Here is a 16,383-nt window from a genome sequence, read left to right as displayed (position 1 = left end):
TCTCTGAAGTATCCCACTGTCCCAGGCTCGTCATCTCTGTCCTCACCCCCCGAGCTTCTGTCATGACCCACCCCAGCCTCTCTCTGTCCTCACTGCCCCGAGCTATACTGCTTCACCCTTCTCTAAAAAGTCCCACTGTCCTAGCCCCGCCATCTCTGTCCCCACTGCCCCGAGCTTTACTGCTTTCGCCTTCTCTGTCATGACCCACTGTGCGGGGGGGGGCCCTAGCTCCAAGGGGCCCCCTCGGCACTGCACTCTGTCCGGAGAGCTCCTGATTGAGCCCGGAGTGGGCCCCTCTAAGTACCGTGCAGGGAGCCCCCCTCACTTTTCGTTACGCCAGTGCCCCAGCCTCTCTCCGTCCTCACTGCCCTGATATAGACCGCTTCACCCTTCTCTGAAATGTCCCACTGTCCCAGCCTCGTCACCTCTGTCCTCACTGCCCGAGCTTCTGTCATGACCCACCGCTGCCCCTCTCCAGCCTCACTGCCCCGAGCTATGCTGCTTCTTCCTTCTCTGTCATGACCCACTGACCCCCTCAGACCCTCTCCGTCCTCACTGCCCCGATCTATACTGCTTCCCATTCCCTAGAATGACCCTCTCACACTGCCATCCTCACTGCCCCGACCTATACTGCTTCCACCTTCCCTGCAATGATCCGCTGCCCTTTCTGGGCACTTAGCTCACGTGCTCTGCACTTTTAATGCGCACCGCGACCCCAAGAGGCCTTTTGTTTAATCTGTGCAATTGCTCCGTTTTCCTGAGGTCGCAGACCCCTGCATTGGTTGGTTTATAGAAACGCTGGTGTTTTAGAAGTGAGTGTCAGGTTAATTTTATGCAAGACATGAGTGTCCTGACGCTTCACGTTCAGCTCATTAACACATTGCAATCTTTACATTCGAGCGCCCATAATTCATGTTTTACAAGTCTGGTTCTACATTACTTATTTTTTCGCTCAGCTCTGCTATGTGTTCTGCTGGTATTTACAACCCTTTGGAGAGAAGACATTACAGATACATCTCAGCAATTGTTTCATTGATATTAGAAGCCTACAACACACTCCTTTACCATGACAATGTATGTAATTCCCTCTCTTCTGAACATATACTCAAAACTTAGTCAAACATAAGCTTTGATTTATTGGCAGAACAGGGGGCTTCTTCAAAGCCCCCTGTGGATATTTTTTCCACTTCAGCTTCATTGTTAGTCAGTGATAGCATCCATGGTCTTTACTCTTTTCCCAGGATCCTTTGCGACTATCATGCACTCCCTGGCCTCCATTGAAAGTTGTGTCTTGAATTTCTAAGCTTGGCATTCAGATGTATGTTAATGCAGCTCGAGGGATACATTAACAAACATTAAACATTGAAAACTTTGTACTTTTTTGCAGCACATTGGAAACCACGTTTGACACCAACGTCACCACAGAAATCAGCGGGCGCAGCATCCTTAGCTTGGCAGGCAGGTCCGCACCAATGCCATGGCGGCTGGGTCAGTCCAGCCCCCGCCTCCAGGCTGGCGATGCCCCCTCCATGGGCAACGGGTACCCACCTCGAGCCAACGCCAGCCGCTTCATCAGCGCCGAGGCTGGGCGCTACATGTACTCTGCCCCCCTGCGGCGGCAGCTGGCATCGCGGGGAGGCAACCTCCACGGGGACATTGCGGACAAGAATGGCGACGACCTGGACCTGGAGGGCGTGAGTCTGGATGCCACGGGCTACATGAGCGACGGGGATGTCCTGAGCAAGAACCTGAGGACGGACGACATCACCAGCGGGTAAGGAGGGTCGCTCTGACGTGACGCGGCACTGTCGCCTGTCAGATGACGTACAAGCTTCCATTCCAGTCTCATACACTGTGTCTTGCATATAAAAATGTATTGATTGTCTTTGATACCCTGATTTTTAATGTTGTTGAGGTTGAGTTCCTTGTTACCAATTCAAGTAAAATATGTTTCTCAAGGCTATACTTTACACAAGGAGGAGAGTTCTTAAAAAGCTGATTTTGTATTTAGTTATCTTTTATTTATTGATGATTTTCTGTATCTTACCAATTCGGCATCTGCTCCTTTGAAAGGGCCCCCCCTACTAGAGATGGAGGGCAGAGACGTTCTACTGGGGCCTGGGCAAATTGGGCACTATTCTAGTGGGGCCTGGGAAAAGTGGGCACTTGCCCAGGCCCCACACGGTCCCTGGCGCCCTCTGAAGAAGGGGTATTTTTCTCTCTGTATATCACCTCTATTTCCTATCTCAGCTACTCTCCCGCTCTCTGCCTACCCTTTACCTTTCATTCTTTCGCAGTCGTTTTAAGAATTTTGGTGACCCTGGGCAAGACCTATTTTAGCTGTTTTTTTGTATGACCCTATTCCCGAAAGTTGAAGTATAATTCGATATTGTTTGGCATCATGTGGACTTTAATTAGCAGAAAACGTGTAACAGATTTAACGTTGTTTCAAACAGGGGGCTCCAAAATATAAGTTGCCTGTGGCCCCCAAATTCATAACATGATAGGTGGTGGTGGTACCCTGACACCAGAGGGTATTGCACAGTGCTATGAACTATAAGAGATGTGGATTGGTTGCATTGCGTCATTAGGCAGAGTTACGTATCTTGGTCTCTAAGCATTGCTACGTTATGGCCAGGGCCACTGGAATTATGCGATTGTGCGGCCATGACGTATTTAGCATAGTTTTATATTTGCCGCATTTGGCATTTAATCCATCATTTGCTGCATAATTTGCTGATTTTAACCACAAAATAAATGGTTTCTATCAACAGTTTAAAAGTTACTAAAAACGCAGTGGCACATGTTGCTGCGCAGTGGAAGGCCCTTTGCAAAAGTTCACTGGTCACTTTTCTTTTGCTTATTGCTATATTTGGGTGTTAAAGTGGTTCTTATGATGTGCAACCAATGACTGGACAGTGCCTAGACAGTGTTAACAAGTGTAAAAATGACAAAATAATTAAGTAAGACAATCAGATAAATGTGCCGCATTACACCACACAATTTGTCTTTTCTTGCCACACAATTTACTCAATCCTTAATTTGGCCTTTTCCTACCGCATAATTCTAATGGCCCTGGTTATGGCACAGTAGACTGCGCCATCACTCTCCGTTTACTGTGAACCCAGACCTGCCCATGATGTTTGTAGCTCTAACGAGAGAAAAAGTTGCTGTAAGTGATTGAACAAACAATAAGGCTTCCTTGGCCTTTTCCCCATGCTGAGACTTCTTTTTCCATTTCAAGCCGAGCGATTCGATAGTATCAGCCTGTTACCACTAGATGGCGATGTTACTGTAGTTATTCACTGCAGGGTCAACTTCTAGCCATGAGAAAGTGAATGTAGACCTTCAACGCGAGAAGGGAAAGGGTACTCCTTGGCAGAAGGAACCGATGTCGTTTATTTGGGTTACTTGGGTTAGTAATAATATTATTCTACAACATCTGTAGGTCACTTCTCAGGCAGGTACTCACTTCCATTGTTATGCGCAAGTGTGTTTACGGGAGTGTGTTCGTACTTTTTGCTTAAATATTTTGGATTCTTGAGTGTTGATTATGTCTTTGGTGTGCAGCTTTAGTTGAAGTTACAAGTTTGCTGTCAGACTACATCCCATCCGAGGGACAGCTGACCCGCAGTACTGGCCGGTAATTGTAGGAGGGAGAGGGCCGGACGGGACGCACACCTACACACTCGCAAACATGTATTCACACTCTCACACACACAACCATTCACAAACCTAATTACTCAAATTTCAAACATACACGCATGCACCAAACATGAATAATTTAACAAAAAATCACACTTACCTGCAGCTCTGCCTCGGAGACCCAGGAGGCTTGGGACTGCTGCCTTCCCTCATTGGCAGTGGCGGCTGCCACCAAATATCATAGGTGAGGGGAAGGGGAGGGATAGGAAAAAAAGGACTTACCTTGCTCCAGGACCACATCCTTGTCTCGCTTCCGCCTCTTCTGTTCCTGCTTGAAGCAGGAAGCACAAACAGGCTACCCTAGACAATCGCAATGCTGCAATGCAGCGTTGTGATTGGTCTCAGCGCCGTGCTTCGACGCTCAGACAGGCAGTGGGTGCCTGTGCTTGTTCCCCACCAGGTTGTGCATTAGAGGTTGGTGGGAACATGCAAAGTGCTCATGACTGTTTGGGCGAGCCAAGCAATCATGCCCTCCACTCCTCCCCTTGCTGGCTGTGACACAGCCAAGCCCTGCCTCGCCCCGCCCCGTAAACCGGAAAAATAAAATGATGATAACTTAGCTTTTATGATCATTTTCTTTTTCTTTTATCCACTGCTCAAAATGCAGTGGGGTGACACTCCTCTGCCTTAGCAGAGGATCTGCCACTGCTCATTGGCTGACCTAGGATCAGCCAATGAGGGAATGCAGAAGTGCCTACATCCTCACAGAGTGGAATGGGGTCAGTGAGACTGCTGAACCCACCCCAGTCTGTGGCGAAGTGTCACTGATTGATACTCCACCCTGGGCGCTTCAGGGCTTAAAACTAAGGTGCCCAGGTGCGAGGTAATGAGTGACGCTACCCCTGGTCGCTGAGGGGGAGGGCCTCAAGGACCTTCTCTGAGCTGAGGAGGACACGCCCAGAGCCTCAACTTTCTCAGCCCAGCAAAGTTCAGCTCTGACGGCCAGGAGCCTGAGCATTTAGGGCATGTCTAGCTCCTGGCTGCCTGACATAAAAGTGAACAGTGTCTGTCAGGACTACCTTTGTTCAGCTTGACAGACACTTTTCATGAGGGGCAAAGGGTGAGGTGGCGTGGCCCCTCAACTCCAATGGACCGGCCGCAGCTGCTTACCCTGCAGCTGTCTCCTCCCTGCCTCTGCAACCACTTCCTCCCCCGGCCAACATCACCTCCTTCAGCGTCCGTCCCTCATTTCCTAATATCATCTTTCTAAACTACCACCAGATCATTTATTTACTGCTTCTTTTAGCAGCAATGCCTTCTTCCTTTGCTACGTCACATTACCATCCTACAGCTTCCACCCAGAAATTACACATACAGTCTTTGCTACTTGCTATTCCCTCAGATTACACCTCTGCTCGTCTAGCACCTCCTCCCAGAGAGTACACGTTTCTTTACTACCGCCTCCTCCCTCAGATTAAACCTCCTCTCTCCGCTCTCGTTTACCACGTCCTCCCAGAGAGTAAACCTTTCTTTACTACCACCTCCTCCCTCAAATTACACCTCTGCTTCTTCCCTCAGATTAAACCTCCTCTCTCTGCTACTGCCTCTTCTTTCAGATTTCACCTCCGCTCTCGTCTACCGCCTCCTCCCAGAGAGTACACCTTTCTTTACTACCGCCTCCTCCCTCAGGTTACACCTCCGCTCTCGGCTACCGCTTCCTCTCTCAGATTAAACCTCCACTCTCCGCTCTCGTTTACCACGTCCTCCCAGAGAGTAAACCTTTCTTTACTAGCCCCTCCTCCCTCAGATTACACCTCCGCTCTCGGCTACTACTTCCTCCTTCAGATTAAACCTCCTCTTTCTGCTACTGCCTCCTCATTCAGATTACACCTCTGCTCTCAGCTACCGCCTCCTCTCTCAGATTATACCTCCTCTCTCTGGTACTGTCTCCTCCTTCAGATTACACCTCTGCTCTCGGCTACCGCCTCCTCCCTCAGATTATACTTCGTCTCTCTTCCACCGCCTCCGCTCTCAGATTACATCTACTCTCTTTGCTACCGCCTCCTCTCTCAGATTACATCTACTCTCTTTGCTAATACATCCTTCCTCAGATTACACATGGAATTATCAATCAAAATAAAGAACAATCTTTGGAGCTACTTTGGGCTTTTTGTGACTTTTTATTTTGATTATGAAAAAATATTGATGAACCCAATTTTTTGTGGAAATATATGAATACAATTTGACATAATTTAAGAGTGCTGGACCATATTGATTAACATGTCTAGGACCAGCTTCTCTAGAGAATGCCTCCATCAGTGACCACATGTCTGGGGCTAGTCTCACTGGAGGATGCCTCCATCAGTGACCACATGTCTGGGGCTAGTCTCACTGGAGGATGCCTCCATCAGTGACCGCATGCCTGGGAATAGTCTCCCTAGAGAATGCCTCCGTCAGTGACTGCATGTCTGGGACTAGTCTCCCTAGAGAATGCCTCCGTCAGTGACTGCATGTCTGGGACTAGTCTTCCTAGAGAATGCCTCCGTCAGCGACCGCATGTCTGGGACTAGTCTCCCTAGAGAATGCCTCCATCAGCGACCGCATGTCTGGGACTAGTCTCCCTAGAGAATTCCTCCGTCAGTGACCGGATGTCTGGGACTAGTCTCCCTAGAGAATGCCTCATTCAGCGACCGCATGTCTGGGACTAGTCTCCCTAGAGAATGCCTCCGTCAGTGACTGCATGTCTGGGACTAGTCTCCCTAGAGAATGCCTCCGTCAGCGACCGCATGTCTGGGACTAGTCTCCCTAGAGAATGCCTCCGTCAGCGACCGCATGTCTGGGACTAGTCTCCTTAGAGAATGCCTCTGTCAGTGACTGGATGTCTGGGACTAGTCTCCCTAGAGAATGCCTCCATCAGTGACTGCATATCTGGGACTAGTCTCCCTAAAGAATGCCTCCATCAGTGACCGCATGTCTGGGACTAGTCTCCCTAGAGAATGCCTCATTCAGCGACCGCATGTCTGGGACTAGTCTCCCTAGAGAATGCCTCCGTCAGCGACCGCATGCCTGGGACTAGTCTCCCTAGAGAATGCCTCATTCAGCGACCGCATGTCTGGGACTAGTCTCCCTAGAGAATGCCTCCGTCAGCGACCGCATGCCTGGGACTAGTCTCCCTAGAGAATGCCTCCATCAGTGACCGCATATCTGAGACTAGTCTCCCTAGAGGATGCCTCTGTCAGTGACTGGATGTCTGGGACTAGTCTCCCTAGAGAATGCCTCCGTCAGTGACCGCATGTCTGGGACTAGTCTCTCTAGAAGATGCCTCCATCAGTGACTGCATGTCTGGGACTAGTCTCCCTAGAGAATGCCTCCGTCAGTGACTGCATGTCTGAGACTAGTCTTCCTAGAGAATGCCTCTGTCAGCGACCGCATGCCTGGGACTAGTCTCCCTAGAGAATGCCTCATTCAGCGACCGCATGTCTGGGACTAGTCTCCCTAGAGGATGCCTCTGTCAGTGACTGGATGTCTGGGACTAGTCTCCCTAGAGAATGCCTCCGTCAGTGACTGCATGTCTGGGACTAGTCTCCCTAGAGAATGCCTCCGTCAGTGACTGCATGTCTGAGACTAGTCTTCCTAGAGAATGCCTCCGTCAGCGACCGCATGTCTGGGACTAGTCTCCCTAGAGAATGCCTCCGTCAGTGACCGCATGTCTGGGACTTGTCTCCGTAGAGAATGCCTCCGTCAGCGACCGCATGTCTGGGACTTGTCTCCCTAGAGAATGCCTCCGTCAGTGACTGCATGTCTGAGACTAGTCTCCCTAGAGAATGCCTCCGTCAGCGACCGCATGCCTGGGACTTGTCTCCCTAGAGAATGCCTCCATCAGTGACCGCATATCTGAGACTAGTCTCCCTAGAGGATGCCTCTGTCAGTGACTGGATGTCTGGGACTAGTCTCCCTAGAGAATGCCTCCGTCAGTGACTGCATGTCTGAGACTAGTCTTCCTAGACAATGCCTCCGTCAGCGACCGCATGTCTGGGACTAGTCTCCCTAGAGAATGCCTCCGTCAGTGACCGCATGCCTGGGACTTGTCTCCCTAGAGAATGCCTCCGTCAGTGACTGCATGTCTGAGACTAGTCTCCCTAGAGAATGCCTCCGTCAGCGACTGCATGTCTGGGACTTGTCTCCCTAGAGAATGCCTCCATCAGTGACCGCATATCTGAGACTAGTCTCACTGGAGAATGCCTCTTTCAGTGACCGCATGTCTGAGACTAGTCTCCCTAGAGAATGCCTCCGTCAGCAACCGCATGTCTGGGACTTGTCTCCCTAGAGAATGCCTCCATCAGTGACCGCATATCTGAGACTAGTCTCCCTAGAGGATGCCTCTGTCAGTGACTGGATGTCTGGGACTAGTCTCCCTAGAGAATGCCTCCGTCAGTGACTGCATGTCTGAGACTAGTCTTCCTAGAGAATGCCTCCGTCAGCGACCGCATGTCTGGGACTAGTCTCCCTAGAGAATGCCTCCGTCAGTGACCGCATGCCTGGGACTTGTCTCCCTAGAGAATGCCTCCATCAGTGACCGCATGACTGGGACTAGTCTCCCTAGAGAATGCCTCCGTCAGTGACTGCATATCTGAGACTAGTCTCACTGGAGAATGCCTCTTTCAGTGACCGCATATCTGAGACTAGTCTCCCTAGAGAATGCCTCCATCAGTGACCGCATGTCTAGGACTAGTCTCCCTAGAGAATGCCTCCATCAGTGACCGCATGTCTAGGACTAGTCTCCCTAGAGAATGCCTCCGTCAGTGACTGCATGTCTGGGGCTAGTCTGACTGGAGGATGCCTCCATCAGTGACCGCATGTCTGGGACTAGTCTCCCTAGAGAATGCCTCCGTCAGTGACCGGATGTCTGGGACTAGTCTCCTTCGGGAATGCCTCCATCAGAGACTGCATGCCTGGGGCTAGTCTGACTGGAGAATGCCTCCGTCAGCGACCGCATGTCTAGGACTAGTCTCCCTAGAGAATGCCTCCGTCAGTGACCGCATGCCTGGGACTTGTCTCCCTAGAGAATGCCTCCGTCAGTGACCGCATGCCTGGGACTTGTCTCCCTAGAGAATGCCTCCGTCAGCGACCGCATGTCTGGGACTAGTCTCCCTAGAGAATGCCTCCGTCAGTGACCGCATGCCTGGGACTTGTCTCCCTAGAGAATGCCTCCGTCAGTGACCGCATGTCTGAGACTAGTCTTCCTAGAGAATGCCTCCGTCAGCGACCGCATGTCTGGGACTAGTCTCCCTAGAGAATGCCTCCGTCAGTGACCGCATGCCTGGGACTTGTCTCCCTAGAGAATGCCTCCATCAGTGACCGCATGTCTAGGACTAGTCTCCTTAGAGAATGCCTCCATCAGTGACCGCATGTCTAGGACTAGTCTCCCTAGAGAATGCCTCCGTCAGTGACTGCATGTCTGGGACTAGATTCCCTAGAGGATGCCTCCATCAGTGACCGCATGACTGGGACAAGTCTCCCTAGAGAATGCCTCCGTCAGTGACTGCATGTCTGAGACTAGTCTTCCTAGAGAATGCCTCCGTCAGCGACCGCATGTCTGGGACTAGTCTCCCTAGAGAATGCCTCCGTCAGCGACCGCATGCCTGGGACTTGTCTCCCTAGAGAATGCCTCCGTCAGTGACTGCATGTCTGAGACTAGTCTCCCTAGAGAATGCCTCCGTCAGCGACCGCATGCCTGGGACTTGTCTCTCTAGAGAATGCCTCCGTCAGTGACCGCATGCCTGGGACTTGTCTCCCTAGAGAATGCCTCCATCAGTGACCGCATGACTGGGACTAGTCTCCCTAGAGAATGCCTCCGTCAGTGACTGCATATCTGAGACTAGTCTCACTGGAGAATGCCTCTTTCAGTGACCGCATATCTGAGACTAGTCTCCCTAGAGAATGCCTCCATCAGTGACCGCATGACTGGGACTAGTCTCCCTAGAGAATGCCTCCATCAGTGACCGCATGTCTAGGACTAGTCTCCCTAGAGAATGCCTCCATCAGTGACCGCATGACTGGGACTAGTCTCCCTAGAGAATGCCTCCGTCAGTGACTGCATGTCTGAGACTAGTCTTCCTAGAGAATGCCTCTGTCAGTGACTGGATGTCTGGGACTAGTCTCCCTAGAGGATGCCTCCATCAGTGACCGCATATCTAGGACTAGTCTCCTTCGGGAATGCCTCCATCAGTGACCACATGTCTGGGGCTAGTCTGACTGGAGGATGCCTCCATCAGTGACCACATGTCTGGGGCTAGTCTCACTGGAGGATGCCTCCATCAGTGACCACATGTCTGGGGCTAGTCTCACTGGAGGATGCCTCCATCAGTGACCACATGTCTGGGGCTAGTCTGACTGGAGAATGCCTCCGTCAGCGAACGCATGTCTGGGACTAGTCTCCCTAGAGAATGCCTCCGTCAGTGACCGCATGTCTAGGACTAGTCTCCCTAGAGAATGCCTCCGTCAGTGACTGCATGTCTAGGACTAGTCTCCCTAGAGAATGCCTCCGTCAGCGACCGCATGACTGGGACTAGTCTCCCTAGAGAATGCCTCCGTCAGTGACTGCATGTCTGGGACTAGTCTCCCTAGAGGATGCCTCCATCAGTGACCGCATGACTGGGACTAGTCTCCCTAGAGAATGCCTCCGTCAGTGACTGCATGTCTGAGACTAGTCTTCCTAGAGAATGCCTCCGTCAGTGACTGCATGTCTGGGACTAGTCTTCCTAGAGAATGCCTCCGTCAGCGACCGCATGTCTGGGACTAGTCTCCCTAGAGAATGCCTCCGTCAGCGACCGCATGCCTGGGACTTGTCTCCCTATAGAATACCTCCGTCAGTGACTGCATAGCTGAGACTAGTCTCACTGGAGAATGCCTCTTTCAGTGACCGCATATCTGAGACTAGTCTCCCTAGAGAATGCCTCCATCAGTGACCGCATGACTGGGACTAGTCTCCCTAGAGAATGCCTCCATCAGTGACCGCATGTCTAGGACTAGTCTCCCTAGAGAATGCCTCCATCAGTGACCGCATGACTGGGACTAGTCTCCCTAGAGAATGCCTCCGTCAGTGACCGCAAGCCTGGGACTTGTCTCCCTAGAGAATGCCTCCATCAGTGACCGCATGACTGGGACTAGTCTCCCTAGAGAATGCCTCCGTCAGTGACTGCATATCTGAGACTAGTCTCACTGGAGAATGCCTCTTTCAGTGACCGCATATCTGAAACTAGTCTCCCTAGAGAATGCCTCCATCAGTGACCGCATGACTGGCACTAGTCTCCCTAGAGAATGCCTCCATCAGTGACCGCATGTCTAGGACTAGTCTCCCTAGAGAATGCCTCCATCAGTGACCGCATGACTGGGACTAGTCTCCCTAGAGAATGCCTCCGTCAGTGACTCATGTCTGAGACTAGTCTTCCTAGAGAATGCCTCCGTCAGCGACCGCATGTCTGAGACTAGTCTTCCTACAGAATGCCTCCGTCAGCGACCGCATGCCTGGGACTAGTCTCCCTAGAGAATGCCTCCGTCAGCGACCGCATGTCTGGGACTAGTCTCCCTAGAGAATGCCTCCGTCAGCGACCGCATGACTGGGACTAGTCTCCCTAGAGAATGCCTCCGTCAGTGACTGCATGTCTGAGACTAGTCTTCCTAGAGAATGCCTCCGTCAGCGACCGCATGTCTGGGACTAGTCTCCCTAGAGGATGCCTCCATCAGCGACCGCATGTCTGGGACTAGTCTCCCTAGAGAATGCCTCCGTCAGTGACTGCATGTCTGAGACTAGTCTCCCTAGAGAATGCCTCCGTCAGTGACTGCATGTCTGAGACTAGTCTTCCTAGAGAATGCCTCCATCAGCGACCGCATGTCTGGGACTAGTCTTCCTAGAGAATGCCTCCGTCAGCGACCGCATGTCTGGGACTAGTCTCCCTAGAGAATGCCTCTGTCAGTGACTGCATGTCTGAGACTAGTCTCCCTAGAGAATGCCTCCGTCAGTGACAGTGATAGAGGGGCCTTTTTATCGACTTTGGTAGGATGAAGGTCTGATGTGAGCCCTACTTGACGAAATCTGAAAATAGGCTAAAATGACAAATTTTCACCATATAAAATCAGCAAATGAAATCCCACGGATCCCCTGAATCCCGGGTGTGTAGGCCCAAGCCAAAGGCCAAAGGCCACCGCCTTATGTTAACAAAATCCACTGGGCCTAAATAGTTTTAAACGTGCATTTCTGATGTGCTGAACACAGCGAGGCAATTGAGCAAACCTGAAAAGTAGAGTAGCCTTTCACAAGCCCCATTGCTCGTCACAAATGTACAAAATGTTCTCTTCTCACAAATGTACACAATGTTCTCTTCTCACAAATGTACACAATGTTCTCTTCTCACAAATGTACACAATGTCCTCTTGTCAGAAATGTACAAAATGTTCTTTGAAGATGTCTTCCGGTGTCCTAGAACACATGTGGTTAAACCACCTGCAGAAAGTGCGTCAGAAAAGGCGTCAGAACAGTGTTAGTTCTGCATTTTTCAGGTATATTAGATTCAACCCGTCAAATCTGAAGTCAGAGTTCTGCTAATGCGACTTCTTGCATGCAGGCTCTCCGGCTAGCCGATTGTCTGACTTGGGGTGTCAATTCCTCTCTCTCAGGTGGTGGGCACCCTAAGCCAGATAATACTTTTGTCTTTTAAATGTCTGTCCTTGCTCTGTACTTTCCATTCACACCCAATCCCTTGCATTTTAGGTTCACTTAGGCTATTAGGTCCTGCTGGGATAGTCTCCATAGGCTGAGGGACTTCTGGGCACTAGACTTTATAGAGTGTTCTGCTTACCCCAACTAATTTCAATTGTGCCCTTTTTGAAAGATCCCAGTCCTTTTGCACCTTGGATCTCTTTGGAATGTCAAACTTGCATGGGTAATTCTCTTCAGAAAAGCACATTTCTAGGCGCTATGTTTTCATAGAATGTATCATAGAATGTATCCTGTGCCTTTTGAATTGCTTACTGATGTCAAATATACCGTTTTACAGGTCCTCATTCCAGCCTGTTTTCTAGGCTCTTGCACATAATAAATGTGAACTTGCGTTTTTTTAAATCCTGACAGATTGAAGTCAGACTTTCAAACGTTTCCTTGCTCAGGCTGATCAATTGATAAATCCATATGCTGATGTACTTGAGACTCAACAAATAAAATGCCACTTCAACTGTAATCTTTGTTGTCTCATATCATTGTTCCTTATTCCTCAGTGAAGTGTTGCGTCGTTGACCTGTGACCACGGCTCATGACCACAGGGCAGGGTGGTTTATGGTTTGTGACTCGTGACCACACCCTAGAGGGCTTCCGTTCTCCCCTTCATCAACTGCATGTCTGAGACTAGTCTTCCTAGAGAATGCCTCCGTCAGCGACCGCATGTCTGGGACTAGTCTCCCTAGAGAATGCCTCCGTCAGCGACCGCATGTCTGGGACTAGTCTCCCTAGAGAATTCCTCCGTCAGTGACCGGATGTCTGGGACTAGTCTCCCTAGAGAATGCCTCCATCAGTGACCGCATGTCTAGGACTAGTCTCCCTAGAGAATGCCTCCGTCAGTGACCGCATGTCTGGGACTAGTCTCCCTAGAGAATGCCTCCGTCAGCGACCGCATGTCTGGGACTAGTCTCCCTAGAGAATGCCTCCGTCAGCGACCGAATGTCTGGGACTAGTCTCCCTAGAGAATGCCTCCGTCAGCGACCGCATGTCTGGGACTAGTCTCCCTAGAGAATGCCTCCGTCAGTGACCGCATGTCTGAGACTAGTCTTCCTCGAGAATGCCTCCGTCAGCGACCGCATGTCTGGGACTAGTCTCCCTAGAGAATGCCTCCGTCAGCGACCGCATGTCTGGGACTAGTCTCCCTAGAGAATGCCTCCGTCAGTGACCGCATGCCTGGGACTTGTCTCCCTAGAGAATGCCTCCATCAGTGACCGCATATCTGAGACTAGTCTCACTGGAGAATGCCTCTTTCAGTGATCGCATGTCTAGGACTAGTTTCCATAGACAATGCCTCCATCTCGGATATGATGTGGGTTACAGAGGGTTACGTTAAGCAATAGGGTTGTGGGCAGAGTATGGAACAGTGATAGTATTTGTTTGAGGAGTAAGGTTAGGTTTATAATCTGCAGGCATCGATTAGGGTTGAAGTTAGGATAAGTGAGAGGGGCATGGGTTAGCTGTAGTGATAAGACTGACATTCTTTACTATGGATTTCTAATTCTGGTTAGCAGAATTAAACTTTTCGTGCTGTGGTTTCTTGGTTATGGTGTGGCAGGGTTCTGTTCTCTGTTGTGGTATTGCTCATTTTTACACTCACCAGGATCAGGGCTGAAGATTCCCCAGACGCTTTCAACTTTCTGTGGTACCTCATCTAAAACCATCTCTTTCCCTCCCCCTAACGTCGCCTCGTTGATTCCTAGCTAATTTCGCGCCAATTAAAAGCAAAACATCTGACGTTACAAACTGTTGCACAGCATTCATTATTTAAAATCATATGAGTATTTTTGTAGCGCATACCACAAGATGAGCTGCCTCTTAGCTTTTATTTGATAGCTGTCAAGGATTTTCATTTGGCCTCCGCTTAGGAAGGATGAAAGCCTGATCCAGCCCTGCGGGACAACTGAGCCGGAAGTAATTCCAAGATGACTGCTATATGTTCATGAAAGTTTCGCACCTGCTCTTTAGATGGAGAAGAAGAAACAAGCATTTGCAATGCAACAGGTCTTGCATTTACGCGAGTTTGAGCAATTGGTATTGTAAATGACAATGCCTTTTATTTATGTTTTGGTTTTTTAAAACATAAATAAAATGCATTGTCATACAATACCTATAGCTTAAACTTGCGTAAGTGTGAGACCTATTGCATTGCAAATGATTGTGCAAATACTTGTTTTAGGAGGCAAAATAAGAAACAAGCATTTGCAATGCAATAGGTCTCGTATTTGCGAGATTTTGAGAGCTACTGGCATTCTAAATGACAATGCCTTTAATTTATGTGTTTTGACAACCTGCAAGCGGTGCATAAAACACGCCCTTTCTACTTGTAGTCCTTGTTGACTTAATAGCACCAAGAGATTTTGTTTTGGTAGTGTTTGTTAGCGCTATACGAATGTTCATTTAAAAATAATTGCATTAATAATGATTATAATTATTAATATGAAGGAGGATCTTCCTGTACTGAGACTAATGGAAGCTTGTCTGCTACGGTTTGTGCTGTATCCTGGTGTGTGAGATAAACAAGCAGTGCTGCTGTCAGTGCTGGAATATTCGACGTGAGGGAAGCTTGCACAGCTGCTGCCTGTGTTGTAACTGTTCTCTATGCAGGGGATGGTGTTGGGGTGGGGGGAGTGTGTGTGTGTGTGTGCGCGCGCACCCTGCTGCTGCCTGTGCTGCACCGGTTATGCAAGGGATGCTTGCACTGATGCTGCCTGTGCTATATCTGTGCATGTGTGTGTGTGTGTGTGAGTGTGAGAGAGCAGAAACAAGTAGAACTTCTGTCTGAGCTTTACATGTTTTATGTGTGAGGGAAGCTTGCACTGCTGCTGCCTGTGCTGTACCTGTTCCATGTGTGAGGGAAGCTTGCACTGCTGCTGCTTGTGCTGTACCTGCTCCGTGTGTGAGGGAAGCTTGCACTGCTGCCGCCTGTGCTGTACCTGCTCTGTGTGTGAGGGAAGCTTGCCCTGCTCCTCCCTGTGCTGTACCTGCTCTGTGTGTGAGGGAAGCTTGCACTGCTCCTCCCTGTGCTGTACCTGCTCTGTGTGTGAGGGAAGCTTGCACTGCTCCTCCCTGTGCTGTACCTGTTCCATGTGTGAGGGAAGTTTGCACTGCTGCTGCCTGTTCTGTACCTGTTCTGTGTGTGAGGGAAGCTTGCACTGATGCTGCCTGTGCTGTACCTGTTCTATGAGCGAGGGAAGCTTGCACTGCTGCTGCCTGCGCTGTACCTGCTGCGTGTGTGAGGGAAGCTTACACTGCTCCTGCCTGTGCTGTACCTGTTCCGTGTGTGAGGGAAGCTTGCACTGCTGCTGGTGCTGTACCTGCTCCGTGTGTGAGAGAAGCTTGCACTGCTGCTGCCTGTGCTGTGCCTGCTCTGTGTGTGAGGGAAGCTTGCACTGCTGCTGCCTGTGCTGTGCCTGCTCTGTGTGTGAGGGAAGCTTGCACTGCTGATGCCTGTGCTGTACCTGCTCTGTGTGTGAGGGAAGCTTGCACTGCTCCTCCCTGTGCTGTACCTGCTCTGTGTGTGAGGGAAGCTTGCACTGCTGCTGCCGGTGCTGTACCTGTTCTGTGTGTGAGGGAAACTTGCACTGCTGCTGCCTGTGCTGTACCTGTTCTATGTGTGAGAGAAGCTTGCACTGCTGCTGCCTGTGCTGTACCTGTTCCGTGTGTGAGGGAAGCTTGCACTGCTGCTGCCTGTGCCGTACCTGCTCTGTGTGTGAGGGAAGCTTGCACTGCTCCTCCCTGTGCTGTACCTGCTCCGTGTGTGAGGGAAGCTTGCACTGCTGCTGCCTGTGCTGTACCTGCTCCGTGTGTGAGGGAAGCTTGCACTGCTCCTCCCTGTGCTGTACCTGCTCCGCGTGTGAGGGAAGCTTGCACTGCTGCTGCCTGTGCTGTACCTGTTCTGTGTGTGAGGGAAGCTTGCACTGCTGCTGCCTGTGCTGTACGTGTTCTATGTGTGAGGGAAGCTTGCA

The 16,383-nt window shown here is 50.4% G+C and overlaps 1 protein-coding gene across 5 annotated transcripts in view; it reads left to right on the top strand.

Annotated features, from left to right (window-relative positions):
• The window catches only part of NAV2 (neuron navigator 2), an 830,108-nt gene that overhangs the window by 572,286 nt on the left and 241,439 nt on the right, over window positions 1–16,383 (top strand). For all 5 annotated transcript variants that reach the window (XM_078684226.1, XM_078684230.1, XM_078684229.1 and 2 more), the window contains exon 10: window positions 1,388–1,774. In XM_078684226.1, the coding sequence (XP_078540352.1) occupies window positions 1,388–1,774 (387 nt within the window). The remainder of the gene's footprint in view (window positions 1–1,387; window positions 1,775–16,383) is intronic.

The sequence above is a fragment of the Lissotriton helveticus genome, chromosome 3_2 (genome assembly GCF_964261635.1).
Source record: "Lissotriton helveticus chromosome 3_2, aLisHel1.1, whole genome shotgun sequence".
In the NCBI taxonomy this organism is placed as follows: Eukaryota; Metazoa; Chordata; class Amphibia; order Caudata; family Salamandridae; genus Lissotriton; species Lissotriton helveticus.
The sequence above is the reverse complement of the archived record's forward strand: the minus strand, read 5'-3'. Positions and strand labels throughout refer to the sequence as shown.